The 14,766-nt window shown below is 48.5% G+C and overlaps 1 protein-coding gene across 1 annotated transcript in view; it reads left to right on the forward strand.

The window, feature by feature from the left end:
- NEURL1B (neuralized E3 ubiquitin protein ligase 1B) overlaps positions 1-14,766 on the forward strand; it is a 35,325-nt gene that overhangs the window by 13,393 nt on the left and 7,166 nt on the right. Inside the window, exon 3 of the mRNA XM_053991499.1 lies at positions 12,129-12,756. Coding sequence (XP_053847474.1) covers positions 12,129-12,756 — 628 coding nt within the window. The remainder of the gene's footprint in view (positions 1-12,128; positions 12,757-14,766) is intronic.

Here is a 14,766-nt window from a genome sequence, read left to right on the forward strand (position 1 = left end):
GGATTCTTTCCTCTGGGGCAGGGAGAAAAAAAATACTGTTTTCATCATTTTAGACTATTCAACAATGCAAGGAATTGTGTCTCGTCTCCAGATTGTTTTTGGTTCACCTGCCTCTATCATATTTTGGCTGTGATACCACAAAGACAGAAAGAATAAAGGGAGAAAAATGCTGGTGTTGACTTAGGTGTGCTGGGTTCAAACCCCACTGGAATGAAGGTTGACACAGAGGCTTAAAAATAAACCTCTCTTGCTCAAATCCTTCTTGTGTTGAAATAATTGAAGACATTTGAGATGAAGGAAGGGGGTTGAGGTCATGGTGTGTCCAGTAATGGTATGACTGTATTTTTTTTTTTTTTTTTTTGTTTGTTTGGACAGTTTAATGTCTTGAAGTGGGCCTTGTTTCCTCTTATTAATTCCTGCAAATATCACGGAAAAGGATCTAAGAGCTGAGCCATGCAGCAGCCAAGTGTTGCACAACCACCTGCCTCTCAGATTGCCTTCACAGCTTAGCAGAGAAATCTGCATTTTTTAAAAACCTCAGCTAAGGAAAGGAGGGGTGCATCTTTTTTTAGTGGGATGTTTTCCTGTGTTCCTGGACCAGAATGCTACTCTTTCTTTTCTTTCTTTTCTTTCTTTTCTTTCTTTCTTTCTTCTTCTTCTTTCTTTCTTTCTTTCTTTCTTTCTTTCTTTCTTTCTTTCTTTCTTTCTTTCTTTCTTTCTTTCTTTCTTTCTTTCTTTCTTTCTTTCTTTCTTTCTTTCTTTCTTTCTTTCTTTCTTTCTTTCTTTCTTTCTTTCTTTCTTTCTTTCTTTCTTTCTTTCTTTCTTTCTTTCTTTCTTTCTTTCTTTCTTTCTTCTTCTTTCTTCTTTCTCTCTTTCTTCTCTTTCTCTCTCTTTCTCTCTTTCTCTCTTTCTCTCTTTCTCTCTTCTCTCCTCTTTCTCTCTTTCTCTCTTTCTTTCTTTCTTTCTCTCTCTCTTTCTCTCTCTCTCTCTTTCTCTCTTTCTCTCTTTCTCTCTTTCTTCCTCCTCTCTTTCTTTCTCTCTTTCTTTTCCCCTTTACAATTTTTTTGGATTTGTTTCTGAAGTATTTAGAAAAAAAAAGCCCCAGCTTGTTTGTCTGAATATTTACGAAAATAGCCAACAAAATATGTGATGTTATTGTACAGGTTGGACTGTTCACGAGTTGAGTGAGGTCATCAGCTCTTCAGATCACTTGGAAAAAGAGTTTGGCCAGATTGAATTTCCTTGAAATCTCCCTGCTGGGACAGTGCTGGCTTGAGGCACCAGCCCACCAGCACAGCCCCACGAGAGCTCCCAGTGCCACCAGTGCCACCAGTGCCACTGTCCCTCAGCCATTCCTCCAGGGAAACGAGCCTGGCAGAGGAGCAGAGCTGTGCTGTGCCCCTGATTTAATTATAACCAGTTATTACCGTTGTTTTGCCCTGTTTTGGATTCTTTACATATTGTTTTGGAAAAGCTTAGTGGAATCGCAGCCTTTGTATATATAAAATATAGGATGATTGAAGAGCTGGCCACTGCTTTATTTAGCTTCCTCAGCCATGCGTTCCACCCCAAGCATTTTCCCCTCCCGCTGCCAGATCACTGTTTAAATTGTGTGTAAATAGAAAAGGAACTGTGGACACAGTTAAAAAATGCTGGAAGAGGGGTTTACTGGGAGGAACACCTTCCTAGAGGCCTTTCCCCCCTTTTCATGGGGTTTTTGGCTCTCAGGGCAGATCTAAAGCCCTGTGTGGGTGCCACTGTTAAATCTGATGGCTCTCTGGTTATCCATCCCTGTTTGGACTAGAATGGCTCCACTGTTTTTTTTTTTTTTCTTTTCAGCTAAATTATTTGGATTGTAGAGGAGTTGTAATTAGGAGGAGAAAAAAAAAAAAAAAGGGACTCTTAGAACAACTGTGAAGAGAGATAAAGACAAAAGAGGCTTCTGTAAAAGTGAGGAAGCAAAAAAAAAAAAAAAAAAAATTGGTTTGTTCCTTTTATCTTGAGGGTTTTCTGGGAAAAGTTGAAGGTGGAATGAATGGCCGGCCTCTCCTTCCTGCACCTGCAGCATCCAAGTGCTGATCTCACCCTTGATACAATCCCAGAAGGGTTTGGGTTGGAAGAGACTTTAAAGACTGTCTCGTTCCACCCTCCTGCCATGAAAGGGACACCTTCACTAGCCCAGGTGCTCTTCATCTGCAGCTTTTCTCCCTCCCCAGCCCTGGAGCTGGAGGGTTCCTGTGCTCAGGGGGAAGTTTTCGGGTGTTTTCAGGGAGTGTGGAAATCGCGCTCCTGGCTGGAGCCTCACACGCCCCACCTGAGTCATCCACCGAGCGTACCAGCACAGCTCATGTCCTGGCCTTGCTCCAAACATGCTTCTGGGAGGTGGGGAAGGCGTGTGGATTGTGTACAGCCCAAATCCAGAGGGATGAAGATAAGGTAAACACAGCTTTTCGGGGTTTTTCGGAGAACAATGCATGGAAAGTGAAGCTCAATTGCCACTATCGCTCTTCAAATCTTTTTTTTTTTTTTATTTTCCCTGTGTCACAAGCTGCCCTCGTGGTGCAGTGCCTATCTGTAGGGGATGGGTGGGTTTCCTGCATCAGGGAGACAACAAAATGATTTCCCTCTTTGTGTTCCTGTCCAGAGCAGCACGTGGATGGGCTGTGGGAAGGATGTGCTGAGTCCCAGCGCTCTTTCCATGAGCGCTGCATTGAAACCAGGCACGGAGTGCAATTGCAGCTCCGAGGATATTAAAAGGAATGCATGCCATCCTTCAATTTCATTAAAAGCCATTAACATTGGAATGACATGGTCACTATTTATAAACCCCCGGTGCAGAGGACGTGCTGCAGCCAGCCAGGAGAAAAGGCTCAATGGAAACAGGGAGTTGATTTGCATTAATGGTCCTTCCGTGCTGCTCTGGCAGCAGGAGGAGGCTGAGGGCATGGACCATCTCAATGTCAGTGATTATGGCAGGCACAAGTTCTTGTAACTCTTCAACAAACCCCAGTCCTGACTGGCATTCAAAAGCCAGAATGATGCTTTTGAACCAATGTGCTGCTCTGAAAACCTGAGCTGTTTATCCTCTCTGTGGGGCAGAAGTTGTCTTGGAAGGGAGAAATGGACGGGGAGGAGCTGAGGGCAAGGAGACCAAGCCAGATTTTTTGATCTGTGAGGAATACTCTGTGATCTTTGCTGTGCAGAGGGATCAGTAGGAGCAGGGGATGGGTCTCACTCAGAGACAGCCGTGGGGTGGCCTCGAGGGGCCAGCAGCGCTCCCTGACACAGGAGGTTTTTGGGGTCTCTTGGGTTGCCCTTAGGCTGGGTCTGTACTCTCACCTGGGACCCTATTTCTGTATGAAATTAGTAAATATAAGCAGAGCCCAGCCACCCCAGAGAACATGAGGGTTTTGTTCACATCTCTGCTCCTCTCTGCCCATCTTGGGGTCTGCAGCTGTGATCATTCCTCCCAGACCAGTCTGTCCAGCCTCGAGTGTTGCACATCTTAACACCCTCTCTGCTTTCTGGTGCACACTGCCTGTTTCTAGAAAACAACGAAAACAATAAATCACAGAAATAAATGTTTTAATCCCTGACTGACAATCACCGAGCATTTAGATTTGGAAAATATTCAGTCTTCCAACCTAGTGATGATCATTTCCAGTGTAGCATTCCTCAGAAACCATTTGTGGAGTTGCTTTAAGAGCTGTCAGCTGCTCACTTCTGGCTGCTTTTGGTCACCTCCCAAAACTGCGTGAGGGACTCAGAGAAGATAAAGTGAGCTGAGCAGACCTCTGCTCTCCTCAAGCTAAGCTCCACTTTCTAAAGAAGGTAACAGCTTTGCAGGCCCATAATACATCAAGGCAGGGGTTTGCTTTGCTGGTGTAGGAACTCGAGTGTGTTGCACATGCAGCTGATTAGTGAGAGCACAGCCCAAAACCCCCACTCAGAGCTACAGCGAGAGCGGCTGACTGATCACTTCTGACAAGATGTTTTATCTTCAGCCAGTAGCCAGAAGTTCCGACGAGTTTTGCACGATGGCTTTCAAATCCCTGACATCTCTGGGCGCTGTCTGGCTCGGGAGCGCGGCTTTGGGAGCGGCACGAGCCAGGACTTGGGTGTCGAGCCCGTGGAGCAGCTCAGGAGGAGCTGTGCCATTTCCAGGGCTCCTCATCCATCATGCAGCCGCTTTCATCGCTTGCACTGAAGGACTTAAGCAGGGATTACGGCATGAACCCTGACTTTCCTCCATCCCGCCCGCTCTGTCTCTCATTAACCAGCTCGAAGAATTTGTTACTCGAGTCGCAGACTCATTGACCCACATTCCCTAATAATACAGGGAAGAGGAGATTATTTTTTCCGTGCTTAATCGCTGGCTTCTGTGTATACTTAGTGCTATTTATATGCAGGAGGGCTAAAAGCCTGCAATAGAGATGGGGCCAACTTTGCAGCAAAATTCCTGCGTGCCCAGAGTGGGAGGCACAACAGGAGAGAGGCAGAGGTGAGTGTGGGTGGATGTTCCCATCCTTGCAGACCCAGCAGGAGTTTTTTTTTTTTTTTTTTTTGGGAGAATCTCCTGCTTTTACAGCCTGATCCACCAATATTGGTTCAGCTCAGGGCTCCCCACTTTGCTCTGGAAATGCCTCTCCATCAAAGTCATGCACTGGTTTCTTGGTGGCTTATTTGATTTCTTCTACCACCAAAAGCAAAGCCAAGCAGAAGAATATTATATTTCATATATATATATATAAAAAATATACATAATGATACATTTATATATAATATATATATTATTTATATTATAATTACATATATAAATGTATACATAATGATACATTTATATAATTATATATAGAATTCTATTAATATAATATAATATAATATAATATAATATAATATAATATAATATAATATAATATAATATAATATAATATAATATAATATAATATAATATAATATAATATAATATAATATAATATAATATAATATAATATAATATATTCTCCCATGTATATTATATATATATATATATATATGAGAATATTCCTGCCTGGCTCTCCTCAGCCTCTGGGGCTCTTTAGGTTGTGGAGGATTTGCCATCAGCACTTTCCATCCTCGGAGCAGAGCTCCTGTCGTGGTTTATTTTCTGCCCTGAGCCAGCTGGTGGTTCCTGGGAGGGACACGTCAGAGTTTCAGCTGCACTCCCCATCTTCTGCCTTCAGTGCTGCTGCCATGAGGAGATGTTGGGATAACCAGGGGAGTTAAGGCTCGCTCTTGGCTTTCTTTTCAGGCCAACTGTTTTTTTTATGGGATGTGGCTGAGCTTTGGTGTGAGCTCCTCGCTGCAAGAAAAGGGTTTAAGTTGAAAGGAGCAGCAATGCTGGAGCTCTTTTCCCGAGGACACACAGGAGGTGGAGCAGCCTGGAAAATACAGTGGGAGATGGGAGGTGGAACAAGCTGGGAATTACTGCAAGGTCCTGCTGGAGCTGCCTTCGCTGGTTTGTGAAAAAGGATTTTGCCTGATGCTGTTGGCAAATAGCTCTCTGTTTTCATGGAGGTACACCTAGAAGTCCAGAATAAATATGTCATTAGCCCCTGCCTGTAAAAAAAAAAAAAAAAAAAGGATTTTAGCATTAAAAAAAAAAAAAAAAAACCAAACCCACCCACCCATAAAATGTTTGATTTGAACCATTAGAGGGTTTTCTTGTGAAGACAGGCACAAGTTGATTTTGTGAGCTAAAGTTAATCCCTGTTCTCTGCCAGGGATTTTTCTGAACTGTTCTGCAGTGAGAAATGATGTATGGCCCTGACATATTTACACTGAGAGTTGCCTCAGTGCCACAACACAGCTTCTTTTAATGAAAAAGTGACTTTTGTCTGTCTTTTCTCCTCGCCCCCTTCGCAAGCGTTTCTTCAAAAATTTCACATTTCCTGTAATTCATCACAGGCTCTTCCGTGTCGCCTTAACACCTCAATTTCTGTGTCACTCTCTTGCAAATGAACCTTTTCTGAATTCCCTGGAAGTTTCTTTCAGGTTAGAAGACATTACATCAGAACAGGCCTCCAGACTGGTTGTGCAAACCATAGGAATTTACACAGGGGGGGGGTTTATTAATTGAATTTTCCGGTGTTTGAGCCAGCAGGACATTCAGAAATGAGGCAGATTTTTTTTTGGTTGGATTTGGTAGCCCAGCTTTCCAAGTCCACACCACTGAGCATGGAATAGGCCACCCCAGTGCTTCCCACAGAGCTCCCTGACACATTTTCTGTATTTAAAAAAAAAAAAAAAAAAGAAAGAAATGTCTAGACAGCGCACTAAATTTATATGTGAGCAGATTTGTATCTCTTGTCCTCAGAAGATAGGATCGTGTCGGAGCAGAATCCTGTTTCGTGCTGCTGGGGATGTTTGGTATCTGCAGTAACAGCCTCCCCTGCCTCTCCCAGCCTCCCAGTGGCTCCAGCACTGGAGATGCTGTGCTGATGCCTCAGGTTTTGGCTTTTCTATTTTTCACATTCTGAGCTGCTTTAGTGTGCAATTCTGAGCTTCATATGAGGGGATGGTGAGCTCTGTGCACAGAGCAGGGGACAAAACAATTCCTTCTCCAGCTGGGCACCAAGAACAAATGATCCAAACCTCAGGCCCAGGAGCACAAACAGCGTGGGCTGGAGAGAGAAAAACAAGCAGGATGGGAGTGCATGGGCTAAAGCTGGAATGGGACAATGAACTGCAAGGTGCAAATGGAGCAGAGCTGATCCCAGTGAGAGCCCCCGGGAGCGCTCGTGCATTTTGGGATCATTTGGGTTCATCCTGGGTTCATTTTGTGCCATTTTGGTTCATCCTGGGTTCATTTTGTGCCATTTTGGTTCATCTTGGGTGCAGCCCTGGCTGGGCTCTTGTGCTTCCCAAGGATCCATTGAGGCTTTTAATAAATCCCTGCTTTATTCTTTAGCTCTGTCCAGCCTCTGCTCTAGCTCAGCCTTCCCAAGGCATCAGTGGGATGAGGACTTTGAGGATGTGCTTTCACTGGAGCACACTGGGATTGACTGGGATTGTTTCCACCGGCTCGCTGTCACGCCCTTCTTGTTGGGGTTTTCCTGTGACAAAGCAAACGCCGCCTGCCCCTGTCTGCAGACACCTTGTTCAGTGTGCAGCAGCAGCAGCAGCCACCCGAGTGTCCGCTGGGAGAGGAAGAGTTTCAGTGCTGCAGATAAAGCAGAGCCCATAAAGATAAGCCGTGGGTGTGCTCGGTGGATTCCCTTTCGCCGGGCACGAGGCTCCAGAGATGGATTTCAGGCTCCATGCTGCTGCCTCTCAGGAGGTTTCCAGCCTTTCTCTGAACCTTTCAGCCTTTCTCTGAACCTTTCAGCCTTTCTCTGGACCTTTCAACCTTTCTCTGGACCTTTCAGCCTTTCTCTGAACCTTTCAGCCTTTCTCTGAACCTTTCAGCCTTTCTCTGGACCTTTCAGCCTTTCTCTGGCCAAGGGCAGACCGTGCTCCCGCAGCACGGGCCGTGTCTGCTGCCAGCTGTGGATGGTCCCAGTAATTTTCCCTCTCTGTATCCACTGCACAAGCCCTGTTTGGCACCAAACTGCTCCTTGCAATCCTGTGGGTCTTTTGTCATGGATTTACTTGGGCAAGGCCCTCAGGAAAAGGCTGTGGGAGCCAGGGAATGTCTCTGGTGCAGACCATGGATTTACCGGTGACGCGTGAGCGCTCTCCTCCTCCTCCTCCTCCTGTCAGGCTGCTCTCGCTGTAGCTCTGCTCTCCTTCAACATTATTCCCTTCTCCCCCGTTTTAGGGGTATTATTCCAGCCTGGCTTGTCAGGGCAAGTGAATTCAGGATCGATCTGGCTCGAGGTCACTCCCCAGCTGAGCAGGCTCCTCCATCCCACGCCCCAGGGAGAGCAGCAGCCTCAGACAGGGCTCTGGAGCTGAATTTTGTCTGCTGCTGTCAGTGGGATTACAGTGCCACGGCAAACAAATGGGTGAAAAAAAAAATGTTTATTTTTAGAACTGGAACCATGATAAATATGTGGAATTTGTCCAGGGTCTGCCTGCTGTACCTTTTTGAAATGCAAAGTGCATGTCTGTTAAAATACCTCTCCAAAGGTCAGCATAACCTCCAGAATGGGTGTGCTGGCCTTTTGGAAAGCAGGTGAAGCTTCAGATGAGAGCACAGCCCCCCAGAACCCAAATCTGCCTCGGTGTCATCTGACACCACAAGGATGGAAATGCTGCCTTGCCAAAAGGGTTTATCCTTCAGGTTTCAGTGAGGAGCCTCAGACCATTCCTCACCCTTCAGTTCAGTTTTTCCTTCCATTTTCCTGCCTTTTATATTTGCTGGTGCGTTTGATGGATGTGCTGTGAGTGCCATGTTTGAAACGGGTGAGAATGGGGATGAAAAATGGAAAACTCCGGAATAAAAAGAGCAATGGAAGCTCAAGGCATCCCTCAGTGGGTTTGTGTCCCCTGTGATGATGCAGCCAGGCTCGCAGGGCTCAGGGATTGAAGTGTTTGAGAACCTTACATTTTCCCATCCATTTAGCTGCCCGTGAGCTGGAGGAATGGTGTTACTCTCTTTTAGACAGGGAAGTGAGGCAGAAAGACAAGAAATGAGTCGCTCCCAAGAGTTGTAGGAATCTCACAGCTGAAAAAAAAAGAGAAAAAAAAAGAGTTGGCGTAGCTCTTCACTGCCTGTCAGGCACCCTGGGTAGGGTGGCACTTGTGCCACGAGCTTGGCTGTCGTCATCCCACTTTTGGGTGGGAATGCACAGCCAGGAGAGGAGCAATTGCAGAGGGAATAAACTCGAGCCAAACTGTGGAAGCCGAGCTGCAAATTAGGGCAATTCAAAGGCACAACTGAAAGGCACAAACATCCTGTTGAGCTTGGAGTCCCAGTCAGCACCTAATGAGTAAAGCACATGGCCCAGCTCATCCCCAGGCGTGTTTCAGTGGGAAAACTCTGCCTCCCTGCCTCGGGTTGTGGCAGGCTTTATTCCACGGGCAGGTGTTCATGTGAAGGGGGGGAGCAGCGTTATAAATAAATTATCCGTTCATTTCCCTTGGCAGCGTTTCCTATTGTTTCACCACAATATGCTTTCCTGTTTTTTTTTTTTTTTTAAACAAAACAAAACAAAAAGCGCCAGACCCCGACCCCGAGTCCCCCTCTGGCAGGGTGGACCCAAAGCTGTGTTTGAAGTGGGTGCCAGTGTCCTTGCTGTGCTGTCACTCGTGCTGGTGGCACTGGCACTGCCACCTCAGTCCTCGGTGCCTTCTGAGAGGGGCATGAGGAGAACCTGCCTGGGTGCAGTGCCAGGGGCATCACATCCCTGGCAGGAGCCTTTTCTCCATCAGGGGGCTGTGGGAGGAAGGCTGGTGCTGCGCTGGCGTTGGGAACGAGGGGATTTTGGGGATAGCAGAGAGGAGAACAAAATCCTTCTTCCCTCCTTCCTCCTCCTGGCCAATGTGGGGGCATTGAGGCCACGGCTCTTGCAACAACAGGGGGGTCGTTTTTAACCATTTTAGAGACAAACAGCAGCTCAGTGGGTTATAAAATGAGGGTTTCTCTGCCTGGGGAGGCTGTTGCCCAGCCAGGCAGGGTGTGAGGTGGCCACTGAGCCCACCCAGTCCCTCAGGAGCCCCTTGGGATCTGTCCCTGGAGCCAGGTCCCGCCTGAAGGGCACAAAGGCTGTGTGAATGCACATGGAAAAAGGGGTGCTGTGTGGGGAGGCAAGGCCAGGAGAGGCTTCACCCTGCCCTGTGCTGGCTGGGTCCCTGGCTGGAACCCCCAGTCCACGCTCCCTTTGCAGCAGCTCCGTTTGTCGGGAGCGCTGACAGGCACACACACGGAGCAGCACCCACATGAGCACGGGTGGGCTGTGCTGGGAGCAGCCATTTCTGCATTTTAGCTCTTCAGCAGGCAAGGAATGAGATTTCTCCTGGAAATACACAAAGAAATGCCCCTTCCTGGGCAGCCCTGCTGCGCTGGGGCCTGGCCTGCAGTGCTGCTGGGAGCAGAGGTGCTGTGCTGGGCAGGGGGATTGAGCACCTGGGGAGGATTTTCCCTTCCCCATCTGCCCCAGGGCTCTTTTCCACAGCCTTAGCATGGAACTGGCACCCTCTCCTCACTGGCTGAGAGCAAGGATGTATTAATTTCCACTGGTGTTTGACAGGATTAACCATTGCACAGCGACTGTCACGTGCAGGACAAACCAAGAGACAAAACACCTTTTGATTGTTATTTATATCCTGCTGCAAACAGGAGCTTTTTGCCTTTGTAGCCCTTTGACTCCTGTTCCAGATGCCTGATTTGAAGGGCTAATCCTGTGCTCAGACCTTGCTGCAGCCTCTCTTCTCTTTGCTCGGTGCCTTAGTGCAGGTCCCAGCCTCTCACTGCCCTGTCTGCTCTGGTTTTGCTTGCAAAAAAAAAAAAAAAAAAAAAAAGAAATGCTGCCACCACTGCAGCCCTCCTGCCAGCTCACCCAGCTGAGCTCCCAGGATCTTCTGGTGGGTTTTTTCCAGCAGAGGGAAATGACAGAAAAATCCTTCTCTTGTCACGAAGCAAAGGCTGGGCTTACCCACAGGGAGGAAGCAGCCTGAAGGCAGGGCCTGGCAGGTGGCTGCCAAAGCTTCAAACGTGGCAAAAGTGTTCAGAAGAATTGAGAGCATGTGATGGGGTTTTATATTTAACAGGATGGCTTTGGGCATTCAGGATGTGTTCCATTTTTTGCTTTAAACATCTACAAAGCCAGGTGCAGAGACAGGAGGAGAGGTGGAGTGGGGGGGAATGGGGGAGACCAAATTCCCTGGAGCACCGTGGTGGTGGTGGGAGCCCAGGACCTGGAGCAAGTCCCCATGTGCTCAGGGATATGCAAAAGACATTGTCTCCACCTCAAGGAGCTTCTAGCTAAGGTTTAGGATTCAAAGATGAGTTTTTTTAAATTTCTGCTTCATGCCCGTCTGAACCTCACTTTAGGCCCCAAATCTGCTTTTCTTGAAGTCAGTCTCAGAATTGCTGTTGCCTTTAAATGCTGCAAGATCTCACCCATCAATTCTCCTTCTCCCATCTGTAAAACGAAGATGGCAGGATTTCTGTGCCATCTGCAGTGCTGTGAAGCTGAAAACAATCATCATTTATAAAGTGCTTTGAGCTCAGATGGGAGGTTCTGGGTAAAGGCAAGGCTGTGCAGGATGAAATGTTCCTGAATGTGCCAGTTACATCTGATATCTGAGCCAGGGGCTGTCTTGAAGGTTTAGGAGGAGCAGTCTGGTGTTGCAGAGGTGCTCCAGCTGCTGAATGTCTTGGATTGTTTGTGTTGGCCAAAAGTTCCTGTTCATTATTACAAAATCAGGGCACAGAGGAGCTCGTGGCTGCATGTCCCACCAAAATCTCCTAACACCCATGCTCACCTCGAGCATCTGTGATTTTTAACAGCCACAATCCTCAGAGCTCCTGTCTGTGGCCACCATGTGAGTTAAGAGCACGTGCACTGTGAGGAGGAAACTCGGAGCTGCAGGTGTTGAGCTTTTCTGAGGGCAATAGGAAGCATCTGAGGGGAACAAAGGATGTTCCTTCCTATCCAGCTTTGCAAGGAAGCTGCCTAACCTTGCTTGACACATTTTTGCAGAAAGCTGAGGGCCAAACTGGGACAGCAAATAGCAGGTTGTGGCTAAGCATGCTGTGTTAAGGTGAAATATTGCAGGGCTTGGAACACAAAGTCATTCTTGTGAGGAACAACTGAAGGAGCTGGGGGTGTTCAGCCTGGAGAAAAGGAGACTCAGGGGTGATCTTATCAGTCTCTACAGCTCCCTGAAGGGTGGCTGTGCTCAGGTGGGGTTGGGCTCTTTCTCCAGGCAGCACTGACAGAACCAGAGGACACAGCCTCAAGCTGCACCAAGGGAAATATAGGTTGGATGTTAAGAAAAAGTGTTTTATAAAAAGGGTGCTAAAGTTCTGGAATGGCCTGACCAGGGAGGTGGTGCAGTCACCATCCCTGGGTGTGTTTAACAAAGCCTGGATGTGGCACTGGGTGCCAGGGTTGAGCCGAGGTGTTGGGGCTGGGCTGGACTCGATGATCTTGAAGGTCTCTTCCAACCCAGTGACTCCGTGATATTTCAGGTCTTAGCAGAGTGGTGCAAACCACGCCCGGCTGAGCCAAGCCCTGCTGACAGATGTGCTTTGTCCTTTCGCAGACACGAGCCACCAGACCCGCTCGGTGTCCAGCCGGCCCTACTACAGCTTGCCCAACAGCAGCAGCCATGAGAGGCGCTCGGTGCTGGCCATCACGGAGCCGCCGCGCTTCCACTCGCAGGCCAAGGGCAAGAACGTGCGGCTGGACGCGCACTCGCGCAAGGCCACGCGCAGGAACAGCTTCTGCAACGGCGTCACCTTCACCAACCGGCCCATCCACCTCTACGAGAAGGTGCGCCTCAAGCTGGTGGCCGTGCACCACGGCTGGAGCGGGGCCCTGCGCTTCGGCTTCACCATCCACGACCCCTCGCAGATGAGCTCCGAGGAGATACCAAAGTACGCCTGCCCCGACCTCGTCACCCGCCCCGGCTACTGGGCCAAGGCTCTGCCGGAGAGGTTTGCCGTCAGGGACAATATCTTGGCCTTCTGGGTGGACCGGCACGGCAGAGTCTTCTACAGTATTAATGATGAGGAGCCAATCTTGTTTCACTGTGGTATTAAAGTTTCCGGGCCTCTTTGGGCCCTCATAGACGTCTATGGAATTACCCACGAAGTGCAAATTCTAGGTAAGTGTGTCTTTGCCGCCTGTGGGCTGCTCTTGTGGTTGCTCTTTCTGATCCTGTAGGAAAGATGCATGATCTATGTGATCATTTCCATGGGACGCTTAAGAAAATTAATTTGCTGTTGGTTTTGTACCTCCAATTAATCATTTTTTGTCTGCCAGCAGTAGGGATGCAGAAAGCAATATATTCCAGGGGTGGCAGTGATGGAAAGGCTGCACATTGTGGGAAGGGAGAAATGGAAATCTTTACCTGCAATTCCACTCAGCTTTCTCTGAGCTGGATGTGCTGCTTTGGGATGGAAAACATGGAGCAAGGTCCCAAGGACTGAGGAGACAAAAAGGACAAGTCGTGGCTTTGTCTATTCTTTCCCAGCTACCAGTTACTGCCAGTCCATTGGAAAACTACGAGTAATTGCCCAAGAGTTTCCCAGAGCCCTTCCCCAGCCCCTCTCTCTGCTCTTGGCCGGGGTCCCACCCAGGCTGGCAGTTTGAGGGTTGTGTTGGCATTGTGACCCTTCCCTGGCACAGGGACATCACTCAGACCCCTGGAATCAGGTGGAGTCTGGCTGCTTTACAGCCTCATCCTTAGGAAGGGCTGCAAGAAGGGATGAATCTGTTCCCATTAGCAAGCCCAGCTGATGGCCATGGGATGATTTTCCTTTCGTGGCTTCTACAGCACTGAAATTTCTACTGAATTCAGCGTTAGATGGAGTGTTTGAACTGGGCTGCACCACAGGGAACACTTTTAAAATCCAAGAGAGTTGCCCTTTCCCTGAGGCTCCTTGGATTGATGGAGTTTTAACAGCCAAAGCCAGCTGCACCTGCCCCAGGGGATGGTGCTGCCAGCCTGGCATGGAGCAGGCACCAGGGATAAGCTGTGGAATGGCGAGTCCAGAGGGCAGGCAGCTCCATCACACATCCTTCTGAACAGTGCCAATTATTTTACAGCCGAGAAGGCCACACATAAACAACGCTTTTCCCTGTCTGCTGTGCCTCAAATGTGTAATTAAACCGCACCAGCAGCTTGTCCTGTAATTGCAGTTGTGACACACTCCAGCCTCTGGTGCTCGTCACAGAGGAGAAGGAGTGTTTGCTGTATTGGCCAAGGCAGCTGCTTCACCAGAGCTTTCCTTTCTCCTCATAAAATTGGAGTTTGAAAAAGAAAATGCAGCTTCTTTCTGCTCCCCACCTCCAGTCCTGCCTGCAGCATCCAAGAGTTCCCAGTGAAAGACTCAGGCTGAGAGCACCTGTACTCTGCTGGGAGTATTTTTAAATTAAAATAGCAAACCCCCCCACACTGCCCCAGGAATCAGGGCCATGCTCAGCCATCTGAGGCACCAGGGGACCCAAACCCCTTGCTTGAGGATGTGCTTGTCTCTGCCTCGTCCTCCCAAAATGTTGCGAGTCGAGAGAATTGTGAAATACAGTTGTGAGGCACAAAATGCATCTTGCAGCATCATGAATCTTAGGATGGTTTGGGCTGGAAGGGATCTGAGAGATCATCTCATTCCAACTCCCTACCATGGGCAAGGACACCTTCCACTATCCCAGCTGTTCCAAGCCCTGTCCAACCTGCCCTTGGACACTGCCAGGGATGGGACATCCATCATGAAGCTTGGATGTGCCTGGCTGCTCTGTGGGAGCATTTCTTGCCACACAAGCTGTGCTGGCTGAGAAGGAGCTGCTCCAGCCATCAGCCCACCCCAGTGGCCCCTCCTTCCTGGGCTTCTCAGCGAGGCAGGTTCTGCTTTGCAGCTGCTGGGTGGATTTGGGTGTTTTTCCTTCTTTGCCAAAAGCCTGGGGATTCTCTCCTCCAGGGAGCAGGCAGTGTTGGTGCTGGGCTGCTTCATCCCTCTCCATCTCTGGGAAGACCAGGAGTCATTCACACAGACTCTTAAATTCCACGTGCTCTGACTTTGCTCAGTGCATTTAACCTTGTGAAGTGAAGAGTGAAGTGTCCAGGCTGGCCCAGCAGGGCTGGAGGTAGAAGGGAGAACACTCCCAAACTTTCCCA

Source organism: Vidua macroura, chromosome 15 (genome assembly GCF_024509145.1).
Source record: "Vidua macroura isolate BioBank_ID:100142 chromosome 15, ASM2450914v1, whole genome shotgun sequence".
In the NCBI taxonomy this organism is placed as follows: Eukaryota; Metazoa; Chordata; class Aves; order Passeriformes; family Viduidae; genus Vidua; species Vidua macroura.